The sequence below is a fragment of the Varanus komodoensis genome, unplaced genomic scaffold, assembly GCF_004798865.1.
Source record: "Varanus komodoensis strain SLA01 unplaced genomic scaffold, ASM479886v1 scaffold49, whole genome shotgun sequence".
Taxonomy (NCBI): Eukaryota; Metazoa; Chordata; class Lepidosauria; order Squamata; family Varanidae; genus Varanus; species Varanus komodoensis.
In genome coordinates, this window is record NW_025336072.1 from 263,471 (window position 1) to 276,565 (window position 13,095).

Below are 13,095 nucleotides of genomic sequence, written 5' to 3' on the forward strand. Positions count from 1 at the left end.
CCGGGCACAGCCCTCAATTTCTAAAATGTGAGGATAAAGTGGAAATGACCCCCTCTGATCTGATGACCCTGTTTCCAGCACAGACTCACCTGTGACTGTGATTACCAAGTGGAGAAGAACATGGATCTGCACATGCTCAGAGGATTTCCTTGCTTGTTGAAGTGCGGCGGAAAGAATGTTGGACTCAGACTGGGAAGATCTGAGTTCAAATCGTCCAAGAAACCAGAAAACAACAGCCTGACCTGACTTTGACAGCAGCTGAGCTGGCAAAATCAGCTGGTGAGGGATATTGTAATGAAGCTGCTAATCAGTCCCTCTGCTAATTCCTGCAGATCAAACTGCCATTGGAGGGACAGCTGCAGGAACCAGTTGGAAAGGGGGCGACCTTACTGGCCTCCCACAGAATGTTGCTGCCTCCATTTCTTTCATCTGCTCCTGCACCTTGAACAGAAGCCTGCGATACATGAGTTTAGAAGGTGCTGTTTCCCTTTCACAATTTAGTTTCATGTTGGAAAAAGCTTTACCTCATTATTTTTTGCCAGTTGGACTGTTAAAAGTCACCAGGACAGGAAAAGAAAAATAAGCTGAAAGCTGAATATGGCTCAGGTCAGAAAGATGTACGAATGGCAGCATGGACTCGTTCCCTTAGCAACCTCGGCTCCCAGCAAAGGCTGATGAGGAAATTACAGCCCGGAATAGCTCCGCCTGGACCCGTGACAAGTTTGGTAGGAAAGCACCACCTCCTATGGGAGGTAACTCCAGCCTAGCCTGGCGAGAAGCAGGAACTGAGGTGGCTGCAGAGTGGCTTGGTCTCCTCTCCATTCAGAGCTTTTTAAAACCAGCAGGACCCAGCAGAAGAAGCCAGCCAGTCACCTTTCGCCTGGGGGAAAGGGGCGCCCGGACGGACGGCTGGTGCCAGGAAATTTCTTTGCCTCCCACTGAACTGACTTCGTCCACAGCTGCTGGGTCCAGGGGTCCTCCGTTATGCATTCGCTGTTCAAGAAGAGAAACAAAGGGAAATACAGCCCGACAGTGCAGAAGAAGAGGTAAGCGTCGCTGGGGCGGGTGGGTGTTTGCAGCGCGAATCCGGAGCTGGAGCGGCTGCATGGCAGCTGAGAACAGGTGCGCGGTAGGCGCTCCGGACTTTTCTGACTACTTTCCTCCAGCACTTGACTCGGCGTCACTGGAGCGAGGTTTTGCTTCTGGCTGCCTTGGGATCGCCTTCTTCCCAACCTCAGTGCTTTCCTTCTGGTTTAAAATAAGATGGACTTGAGATCGACCCTGGTAGGACGTTGCCCCTCTCCAAAATCACCCCCCCCCCGCTGCCCCGAATCCACGGGGACCTCGGCGGGCAGATTCCCTGTAATACTTCTTTGCAATGAACTGCCATGATCCGGTTTGAGTTCTGAAACGAGGGCTGGTTGTGGTGCTGGTTGTCTCGCTCACCCTGTGCCGATGTTTTTAGAAACTAGCTGCAAATGCAAAAGTGTGGGGAGCTGTGTTTACTTAGCGCAGGGATGTGATAATGGGGAAAGCTTTCCTGTGAGCCAGGCTGTTTTAAATGCGGCTAGAAGGAGGGCAGTGACACAAATTGCAACTCCACTTACCAAAAAATCATGACCACCCTATGCCTTATTAGAGGGTGTGGTTACTGACTGGTGTGTGAAAAGCACTCTACATATGCTCAACTGTGCAGTTTCTCATGTTTTCTTACCTTCCAGGACTGACTCCCTCTCACTGAAACAATGCGTGTAGTTACCCTGGGTGAATCCTGGCTTCTAGTAAACTCTGGGCTTCTCTTTTTGGGATCCTAAGCATGTTTACCAGAGGTACCCCCCCCCCCCGTGTGCAACAGGAGCACCACCCAGGGAAGTGCGCGAAAGAATGTTCAGTCAATTTTTCTTTTCAGCATAGTTCTCTTGAGAGTGCTGTTGGCACATTCCAGAATTTAATCTCAGGGTGCGGCTTCATCACCTTCTCTCTTTTTCTCCTCCTCCCCCCACCCCCAATACTGGCATACACCTGATTTGCTGCTCCTTTGGAAGGGCCCCTTCCACAGCCGAATAACATGTCCCAATGTGTCCTAATTAAAACAGAAGCAGCGCACATTGATTTAATAAACAGGAGCTGGGCCTATGGAGACACCTTACTTCAAGGCAGGCTGTGGTTTAACCTTCGCCCAGTGCTGTCTACCGAGATGGCCAGTGATGCATCACATCTAATTCAGTATTATTAAACATTTCTATCTTCTCCCTCCCCCCTCCCCATTGCATCCATAATCCTCCTCCTCCTCTTCATTTTTATCCTTGCAACGACAACCCTGTGAGGTAGGTTGAGCTGAGTGTTGGCAACTGACCCAAAGTCCTCCAGGGGGCTTCGTGGAAATGGGGACTAGCGCCTGGATCTCCTGAGCCCCAATCCAGCACTCCAGCCTCTGTACCCTGCTGGTATAACTGAATCCAGTAGGGGTGCAGTCCTTAGTCCTGGGGCATGCTGGGGACTGTGGGGGTTTTCCTGACTAAGGCAAAGCAAAGGAGGACACCCTTACTGTAGGTTGCGCACATGGGGTCTGTACCCAAAGTGACACACCCACCGAAATGCGTGGCAGTTCGCAAACTCCAAGGCCTGGGAGCGAGCTCCTTTTGCTGCCCAAGGGCCAGTCTGCGGTGCCGTTTTTGAATCACGGTGCCTGGACGAAGGCACACGAACAGAGCTTCCTGGTGCAGATGGGCGAAGCCAGCGTTGTCTGTCCAGGCTGGCAGCAGCTCCCTCTGGATCTCAGATGGAAGATTCCATGGATCCTTTTAATTCAGGAATAAGCAGTGCGGCACGCTGGGCATCTTTTTGCTTCACTCCTGCCATTTTTATTTAATTAATGCATTTTCTAATCTGCAGCCAGTATCTTTTAGTGCAGAAAACTGGGTTTGGTGGAATTGTGCAGTGTTGAAACTCTGACACACGCTCTGTCCTTTACTCATTCTTTGGGGCGAATCCTTCTCTTTTGCCACACCTTCTGTGAGAGCTGTTTTGTGGTGGTGCCCGGAACAATTCCTCAGGTTGTCAAATATGTCCATGCGGTGAACATGCTCCGTACCCCTGCGTTAACTCTCGATGCCAAAGACTGAAGCCTGGGAGCAGAGTTCCTGCAAGCAAAGCATACAGCCTCCTACTGAGCACAGCTGTCCCACCCTGGAAGCAGTAATGTGTGTGCCTCTGAGCATATGCAAAGTTCCTTTTCTCACCATGAGATCACCATGGTGATTGTTTTATTTTTTATTTATTTATCTCTGGTGCATCTTCCAGAGAAGCCAGTGTGGCTGAAGAGGATTCTTGGGCTTTTAGCAACTACGTGGCAGCCAGAAATTCATCCGGCGATGCTTTTTGCATTAATGTACATACTGCTTTGCTAGCATAATCTGCAGCAGCTGAATTTTCTGCTGTGTCTGCTGTGACTCCCTGAGCCACCCACCAAGGCTCCTGCACCATCTAGGAGTCATTTAAAAAAGCGAATTTCAACATTCTGAGATTGAGGTTTAGCAATGCTGAATTAAAGTTCTGTTTACACAATCCTCTTTTCGAATCTCGACACTCAGGAGGCAAGTTGCAAATTTTCATATAAGCAGGGGACATACCGTTCTTCAGCACTCCTTACAAGTCTCCAGAGAAGCTGTGAGACACTTTGGCCTCTTTTTCTCCAAATGTGGAAACTTTTTGCACTGGTGTTTGGCTATGAGCATGTGATGTTTCTTGGAAAGTGAGAGATCCTTCCCCTCCCGCCCCCCCCCCACCATCATTGTCTGGGGAATCCTATCAGCTTAAGCCAAGAGGCATGTTCCATCTGGAACCTTGTTCCAGAGGTTGTGTTATGCAGAAGCTGCCAGCATAAGGGCGGAGAGTTGGAATGGTGCCTCTCCTGGTGTGTCAGTCGCTATCGGGACCCTTTTGTTAATTGCGCCTGGCACCACTTCGCGCTGAACGTCCTGGCAGCATGGCCAGTCTGGGCTAGAGTGGAATCGCGCAGCCGCGCTGGGATGCCAGCCCTCTCCGCAGAGTAGCCATCTGGGCACGTGCTCCCAAAGGCCGAGCCGAGCGGAAAAGAAAAGAACGCGCAGGAGGCATTTAGGTAGATAAGAGTTCGGAGCAGTTTTGCGCAGAGGAGAGCGAAGTAAGTGTGAAATCTTTGCAGAACAGCCAGAACAGAACTCAAAGTTGCCTGAGGTGCTTAAGATGGCTGGACTGGCATCTTTCTTACTGAGCTGCCTGCACCTGTCGATCGCTACAAGTTCGCTTTTCTTTTAAATGAAAACTGGCTGCTCAAGGGACATTTCTGGCGAGGCCGAGTCCACACAGCATCGTTGCGGCTCTGGCTACAGCCTTGCAAGAGTTCCAGCTTTCCCTCTGTGGTGGAATCCTGTGCCTTCTATAAATGTACAGAACGATGCAGGCAACTGTTTGCCTAAGGTTGCCTGTTTTCCTACCTCGCCCATGATACAGCTGTGCAACAGGGAGAAACCCAGCTGCTTTGTTCCCTGCCCTGCTGTGTTACATCTCCATGCTGGGAAAATGTTTACCTGTTGAATTTCTGCCTTGTGGATTAAAGATGAGAGTGTGTGGACTAGCTGGATCCTGTCTTGGTGCCTTGGAGCATTCAGTTGCTATGAGAATTTATAATTTTGTGCATTTAAAAACATTTTACAGCTATCTTTCAGGACACAAAACACCCTTGGGGCAACTTATAGAAATATAAAATAATTGCATTTATACAGACATGTCCAGGTTGTTTTAGTTCCTACCAAAGTCCTACCAAGATTGTTTTAATTCCTACCAGCAACAACAACAAGCCACAAAGTGGGAAGGGGTGAAAAGGGAAAAGAACATTTAAAAAACGGAGAAGGCTGTAAGGGTGGGCTGGGCATCTTGGAGTGAGGAATGGGCAGCCTTGCTTGCACGGCGTTGTACAAACCTGCGGTTTACCCTTCCATTCCTGTCCTTCTGGCTTCCTCTATAAAATTAGTTTAACTTCTTTAAGTTGCATAAATACATTGTGGATTTATTGCAGCCACCTTTCCCCCCTACTCCTGCAGTCCTGATTGTGTGAAAGGGCTGTTAAGGCTGCCAATTTTTTTCTGGCCCTGCTCCAATGCAGGTAGTGGTAGCTGGACACCCAGAAGTATCTCAGATAAAGCCATTTTAGTTATGGAAGCATTTGTTCTAATTTCCTGTTTAATTGCTGTGTGTTGAGCCATTGCTAGAGGTACAGAACATTGCTTGCTTCTGCCCTATTCTTGGCCAGTCGATGAAGCATTTGTTCTGCTTGCATTCGTAAACATGTTAGAATTGGAAAGGCCATAGCAGGGAACTGGGGGGTCATCCAGGACTCCGCTGGGGCTGGAAAAGATGCTTCACTTCTGAGCAGAGAGGCAGGCCCCTTTTCCTGAATGACTCACTGGAGCGAGAAGGGGAAATGGGAATGGATCCAGGTCTCGAGATGCAATCAGCTGCGTATACAAATCAGATGCAGGGGAGGACTGATCCTCCAATGATCTTCCAAAGACTCAGAATGCAGGAGCTGATGCAGGAGAGCATAGCATCAGGAAATGTGGCAGCGGCTCTGGATTGCTTGGGGTGAGGTGGTCGCAGCCCTGCATGGATCTACCAGGCATCCAGACGGAGCTGGTGCTCTTCTGCATTCAGTAGAGTGATTAATCCACCCCGGTTGCTCCACTGAACACAATGCAATGTTGGAATTATGGCGAGATGCAGCATTGTGGCGTGACATGTGCCTTTTAGGCCAGCCTTCCACAACCTGGCGCCCCCCAGGTGCGTTGGGCTGCAACTCGCTGGCTGTGCTCTAACACACCTGGAGGGCTCCAAGTTGAGCAGGTTTGCTTTAAGCTTAGAAACTGAATTCTCTGTGACCATGGCTGGTCTCACACATATAATACTTTTTGAAACCTGTTGTTTACCCTTCGGGGAGTTCATTGTATCCTGAAGTGCATTATTTCTAATATTCTCATGCATTGCATTTATCGCTCACCCTTTTTCCTCTTGCAAAGCACCCAAGGCAGTTTACATATCCTCTTCCAGTCCATTTTTCTCCTTACAACAACAACCCTGTGAGGAAGGTTAGGCTGAGGGTAAGTGGCCTAAAGTCACTGCATAAGCCTGAATGGGGACTAGAACCCGGATCTCCTGAATCCCAGTCTGACTCTGTGCCACCCTGGCTCTCATCCTGCTGTGTTTTGCCACAACAGTTTTTTTCCAGGGTTTTGTACAATGCTAAAATGTATTCAGTTACAAATATTTTAGAGGCAAAAAGAGTGATATGATAGGAAATCAAAATGACATCTTTGTCATAGTAGTTTCAACAGTTTTGGAAACTATTGACAGTCTGATGCTAAGAAAGCAAGAACAGGCAGAGGTCGCTCAGCAATGGCAAAAGCTTGGCTTCCTCCTGGCTTTGCCACCTGAATGACGAATATAAAAAGCAGCAAAGCAAATGCTGGTTTAATCTTATCCTTCCCCCTCTGCTTTAGGGAGGCATTTCCCTTTCTACCCACCCACCCCACGGAAAACACCGAATGTATGTTTGTCCATTCACTAATTGCCTAAATATTTTCATATCCCCAAAAGATGTTTGTGGGTTTATTGGACTGCAGAACTGATTCCTGGGTGTTCTTGTGGGGAGGGAGCTGTTTCTGCCCTTGCAGGCATCAGCCAGTCAACCCTGTTCACAGCCGGCTTCACAACTGGCAACATCAGTTTTGTTTGAGTTGGAGAGCCTGACTTGGAGGAAAGGCATGTTGTGAAGGTGTTTGCAAATCAAGAGCACAATGCTAGATCTCTCCTGACTGACTGACTGACCGGTGGTGACAGGCCTGGCGCGGGAGTTGGTGGATGCTGGATTTTGACCTGGGAGAAGAGAGTTTGAGGCCCGCTCAGTCATGGAGCTTCCTGGGTGACCTTAGTTCATTCCTCCTCTCTGAACCTGCTCTACCTTACAGGGTTGTGATGATGAAATTCAGCTGATGCAGTTCAGTGAACTGGGATATTGCCAGGTGCCCAAAGCTTTGTTTTCTTATCAGTGTGTGACATCTTTAAAAATAGGCACTTACCTCTTCAGGAATTTAGAATCGTGCCTCTCATTTCACTATTGCATGTGTACCTTTTACTTGATGGGGATCCTGACTCCAGCCAATACGCGCGGTATATTTCGACCGTATTGCACGCACAATACATATGCATACATTTTATAACAAAATGTATACACGGCATTTATATGCAGACGGAGTGTGCATACTGAGACCTGCAGTTTAATTATATAGTATGCACTTGTGTTTTAGATATCCAGACGTTTTGGGAGAGAGTTGGATGTGCATCAGTTAGACGGTTGGCTGGTGCTTGTGCAGCACTGGTTTCTAGTACCTACTTGGTCATGAAGCTCACCAGGTGACTCTGGGTCAGTCGCTGAATTTCAGCTGGGCCTACCTCACAAGGCTGTTGTAAGGATAAAATGGAGAGGAGGGGTTAGCTGTCTTGAATTCCTTGCCCCCCCCCACCAAAGTGGAAATATATTTATATATAAATATATAAATTCACTAACATTCATGATTATTATGATCATTGACCAGTTATGATGATCTCTTATTCCCTCCTCTAATTTTCATTGCTTGGAATTGCACCTTTCTTTCATCTCTGGGATCTTTGTGGTGATGTGATCTTCATGTCCATGTAGTTGGAGGGAGGGAGGAAACAGAAGAACCGGTGTTGTCATAGGAACATATGGATTCATGGAGCGGCACAGTGGCTTGAGCATCCGACTGGGTTTGGGAGATCCCGGTTCTAGAGCCCCTGAAACGCACTGGGTGACTCTGGGCCAATCATTGACTCTCTGCATAACCTACCTCACTGGGTTGTTGTGAGGATAAAAATGGAGTGGAGGGGGTGGATCATGTAAGCTGCCTTGCAGGGAAACATAAATGAATCGGAGGCCTGCATGCAAGGTACGGGCTCTGTCATTGAGCTGTGCTCCATCCCCCGAACTGACGCAAGCGTGTCAGAAGGCCTGCAATCCTGTGCTGCACCGGCTTGCTGTTTCGCCCCTGGCGCCTTGCATTTCAGAGGCTGCAGAAAAATCTCTGTTGAAGGATGTTCCATGCAATTGTCTGTCATTTAACCTGGTTCTGCTTCCCTGACCAGGAGTTTGCTGACAGGAAGCGCATTAATGCACCCTATATTTTCAAATTCATGTGGCAAATAAAGCAATAACTATGGGAAGGAAAGCTATAATTTAAGTGGGCTAAGCCCATGGCCGTTCCAACTGCAGGAAGAGCTGGTGATTTCAAACCAGTTTTCTCATACTAAAAAAATGAAGGGAAACCTGCCCAGCAGTACTGAGTCAGGTGTCAGAGTCTAATTTCTCAGCTGTTGCTGGGGGAAGAGCTGTGGGGCCTGATCCACCAGGAGCTCTTTCTGCACATTCCTCCATTTATGGCAGCTGCTTCCAGCACTGGGCGCTCCAAAGGACAGGGCGGGGCAGACATGCTGTGGCAGCCCTATGCATGCTCACTTCTGAGTAAACCCCATTGAACTCAGTGGGATATACTTCCAAGTGAGTGTGGCTAGGATCGTGCTCCAGGAAGTGTGTTCCAGGAAGTTTCCATCTTAGTCATGATATTTCAGGAATCTGGTACCTGGTTTTGTCAGCCTGATGTCCCTGCCCGTAAGACGGATTTCAAAAGGATTAGAACGAATCGGGAGAGTAGGTTGAATTAGCAAGAGCAGCCACAAAGGGTCATGCCAAGAAACAGCATTCTTGGTTAGCAAATGCTGGGTTGCGCAGTGCTGGTGGGTTACCTTTTTGCCCCACGTGTGGGCTTCCGGGAAGCCACTTTGTAAAGCAGAACACGTGGTTTAGACTTGGATGGGTTTCCCAATTTCCAGTCTGCATCACTCCAGCATTTATCAGCCTTCATTCCCTTCTGTTTAACACAAATCTGCAGTATTTAAATATATGTTTAAAGGCACTGAAACTGGAGGTGCAGGGTAAGCGATAAGTGTAAAATCCACTGGATCCTGTGTGCAAGGTGTGGATTGGGATGTTTCATAGAGACACACAGAAAGACTAAATTCTTTGACCTTCCCGGGCCCTGAAGCAGGGGACTGATCCTGCAGGGCTCTTCTCATATTCCTGTGGATATCAGGACTGGCCTGTCTTTGAAGGGTGGGGTTACTGAGAAAATGCCTCTCAGACCACAGCCCAGTGAGGCTGCCCGTAACCCTCCAAACTCAGCCCGTAACCATCCTGTGCAGGGTAGGAGAAGTGTGTGTGTGTGTGTGTGTGTGTGTGTGTGTGTGTGTGTGTGTGGTGGGGGCGGGATCAGCTCTGCTCTCCTCCTGCCCTGCAAATCAGCTGACAACAGAGTTCAGCTCTGAAAGGGGTAAGGACAGACACCGGCACATCATATCCTGGTAGCACTTGTCTCCTCCCCAGAATGCCCTCTTTTCCTGTCTCTAAGGTTTCTCTTGCAGCCTCAGAGATGCAGCCAACATGTTTCCTCGTACACCAGCTGTTGAGGCATGGAGAGGGTGCTGGAGTGTGGATTCTGAGAGCTCTCCTCTGTCCTCAGATAGCAGGATCCAAAAAGTCTCTGTTGTCTCAAGGGCCTTAAAAGTCTTTGAACACTGACAAAATGCTGTACATAATCCTAAACTGTTGATGAAGATGATGGTCTCTGGGTCAGAACCTGTAGGACAGGACCTCAGCTGTTTCATGTGAGATCTGGTGCTGCCGGGTCCAGGAGCAATCGGCATGGAGCCTGGCACTGGAAGCGCTTTGGTTGTCAGCCTGCTGACCTAATGCCAGAATTCAAGGTCAGCCTAGAGGATGGAATTGCCATCGATTCAGGACAGACAAAGAAACGTACTTTTCCAGACCATGCGTAATTAACTTGCGGAATTCACTGCTACAAGATGTTGCAAGGACCCATTGGTGTAACTCCGTTTAAATGGGATTAGACAGATGCTTCAGCTTGTCTAATCATTCTGGTGGAGCCCAAGAAGCCCTAAGGGGACAGAAACCAGTATGCCATACAATACCCATCGGGATATCAGGGTGGGAGGTGCACCCTGGAATTGCCCTTCCCTCCTCTGGGTCCTGCTGGCAATATAACTAACTCCTAGGGGAAGATTGCTGCTTATTTCTCTCAAGATAAGACATAATTATTTAGGGCACAACGCTTATGCCTCTTTAAATTGAAATATATATCTGCAAATCCATGGATTTCCCAGCCAGAAAGGCTGGCTGTGGAATTCTGGGCATTGTATGATTTTTCTTTTTCTAATCATGTGCCCTCAAATATGCTGTGCCATGTTGATAATCCCTTGATCAGCATATCCTCTCTGTGTGATTGCAGATCAGTAGAGTTCAAGATGGGTTATGAGAACAGGACATGCGCATGGTGGGCCTGTTGTGAGCGGAGCCGGCTGGAGCCAGGGGTCAGACTAGATGGCCTGGGAGGCCCCTCTGACTCACTCTGTTTCTGTGTTTCTAATAGCAAAAGCCACTGTGCGTGGTTAGAATGAACCAATGGTCTGACATCCCTTTCTGGCCACTTTGGCCTTCATTCACGGTCTTCTTAGGGACAACCAAAAGCACGACTGCCAAACAGGAATTCCAGGGTGCCCTTCACACCTTTTTAAAAGCATGGTTGCGATATTTCTGACTGGCAATGCCAGGAAGTGTGGGCCTTGCGTGGTCCTCCCTCCAGTACAGCATTTTAGCACTGCACTTCTGCAAACACGTGGCATTGTGGCTCCACATGACAGGTTATGGCCTCGCCGTTCTGCAACATCTCATCTCATCCCATCCATCCTCACAAAAAGGCAAAACTGGATGGGCACTGCTGAAGTAGGATGCTTGCTTTATTGCAAGATACTGCAAACGGCCATTCGGACGGAACCCACTTGATTTACTCCCTAGAAAATGTACGCAAGACTGCATGTTTGCTCTGATTAAAAGGCAGCTCTAAGACAGGGCTTTGGAAGTGTAGGAGGCTGCTTTCTGTGCTGCCAGAGACGAGAAATAATTAAAGCAGTAAAGCACATGACTTGCGGACGTATCTGGCATCCCATGGCGTGCAAACGTATCTTGCTGCTACCTTGTCTCAGCAGGGAAGCACGCATGCCCCTATCCCAGAGCCAGGTGCAGTGACGGCTGGGATGGGCGTAGGCTCCAGAGGGGACTGGCCCCTAAGCAGGGGCCCCAGAGGGCGCCTAAGCAAGGGCCCTGGGACGTACGTGGCATCTGCTCCTTGCCTGGGTGCAAGAGGCCTTCCTGGTTCGGTGGCAGGCGCCTGACAGTCCCAGTGCAGGCTGCCTCACCTGTTGCCCTCTGCTCAGCTGGGGTGCTCTGTCTGGAGCCAATTCGGGCAGGAAGCTGGGAGAGGAGGAGCATGCTTTTGGGGGCAGTGATAGGTCCGGAAAAGCCCAGGGACCTCCCCCCAGATCTGCATATGCTAATTTACCCGTATTCTAAAGTATCTCTGTGCATTGCCTCTTTAAAGGATCTCTCTCCTAAGGATACTGTTGCAAGCGAAGTTTCCCCCTCCCCACTTCCAAAACAACAGACAGTTATTGGGCAAAATGCTCTTTATTCTCCAGTGCACTTCCAGTAAGCACAACCAACAAATAATGAGTTTCTGAGCATGCACAGTTTGTTGAACCCAATCTAGCAACTACTCCTGAGAGCCCTCCTTTTGAGTATGTCGGCCCCCCTACCCTTCTGGGACAGCCCCCTTGGAGGCAGGCGAGCCGCCTCTTCATATGCAGGCCCTACGGCATCAGCCTCGCCTGCTTCCTGCAGCTTCCCCCTCCCAACAGCTGGCTGTTCTGAACACCTGGGAGGGTGGCCTTGAGGGAAGCTCCTCCACTTCTATCATCCCCGTGTCTGGAGGCCCAGTTTCCCGCCCTCCAAAAAAGCTAGATCAGTTTGACCTGGGAATGTGCACCAAGGACAAGTGCCCCTCTCTTTCCCAGCAGAGGCCCCTTTTGTGGAAAGGGTATTTGATGTCAGCAAAAAATGGGGCCACACGGGCCAAGAGCTGGCTCATCGGTGGGATCTGATGCCACAGAGACCCTCAGGGCCTCGCCGCTTTGTTTTAGCGAGTGACATGGACAACAGAGAGGCGGGGCAGAGGGTCCCCCAGAGATCCGGGGCTCCAAATGAGAACTTTGGGGCTCCAGGGTCAGCAGCTGCCCCCTACCATCGCCTCTGGTGCGCTTAGCATTTTTAGGCAGCCCGGGGCAGCTCATTTGTCTGAGCTCTCATTTGTCTGAGCTCTCCAAGGAACATGTTTCATCCACTGGGATGAGGAATGGGCTAGTTTACTGATGTCCCGTCTTTCCTGGCTGTATCCGTGGCATTCCAGGGAGAGGTGGCTGTTCCCTGACAGAGCAGGTTAAATTCTTAGTATCTCCAGAAAGACGAAAGGGCAACTTAAGACCACTCCTGCCTGAGAGGCGGGACAGGAGCTGATGCTAGTCAAAAAGACATCCTGAACTAGGTGGACCAGCAAGGCAGCTTGGCAGAAGGCAGCTCCGTCTGTTGAGAATGCATGCTCCAGAGACAGGTTGTTTATGCCGTGTCTCTGGCATGCCCTTGCCTTTGTTTTAAGCCCGTCTCGCGGTAATTCTAAAGCCTGAAGAATTATGGGAAAGGCTAGACAGCCACTCATGGTTTGCTTTTTCAAACCCATCTGCAGTGTTTAAAAGCCCCAGCTGGCTTTGAAAAACCTGCACCTCTTCCATTGGAAGCCAAGGGAAATTTTGCTTGGTGGTTCTCTGGTCATCGTCAGGCTTCTGGGCTTGGACAGCAGGGATTCTCTGTTATTTGTAACTGTTGTGGCAGCTGCTGGAGGGCCATGCAGGTCCAAATCGCCACTTAGTTGTGTGACTCGTGTGCTCTGAGCAAGGCACATGTTCTCACGCGGGCTCACAACGACACTGTGAAGTAGATGAAAAGGTTGCTGTGAGCTTGCTTGAAGTCAATGCAACAGAAGTATAATTTCTGCGGATTTGGGAGGGTTTTTGCTTATG

General features: G+C 49.4%; 1 protein-coding gene across 1 annotated transcript in view; it reads left to right on the top strand.

Moving 5' to 3' along the window:
* Positions 1–802: 802 nt before the first annotated feature.
* PPL (periplakin) overlaps positions 803–13,095 on the top strand; it is a 59,504-nt gene continuing 47,211 nt past the window's right edge. Inside the window, exon 1 of the mRNA XM_044445670.1 lies at positions 803–1,046. Coding sequence (XP_044301605.1) covers positions 985–1,046 — 62 coding nt within the window. The 5' untranslated portion in view covers positions 803–984. The remainder of the gene's footprint in view (positions 1,047–13,095) is intronic.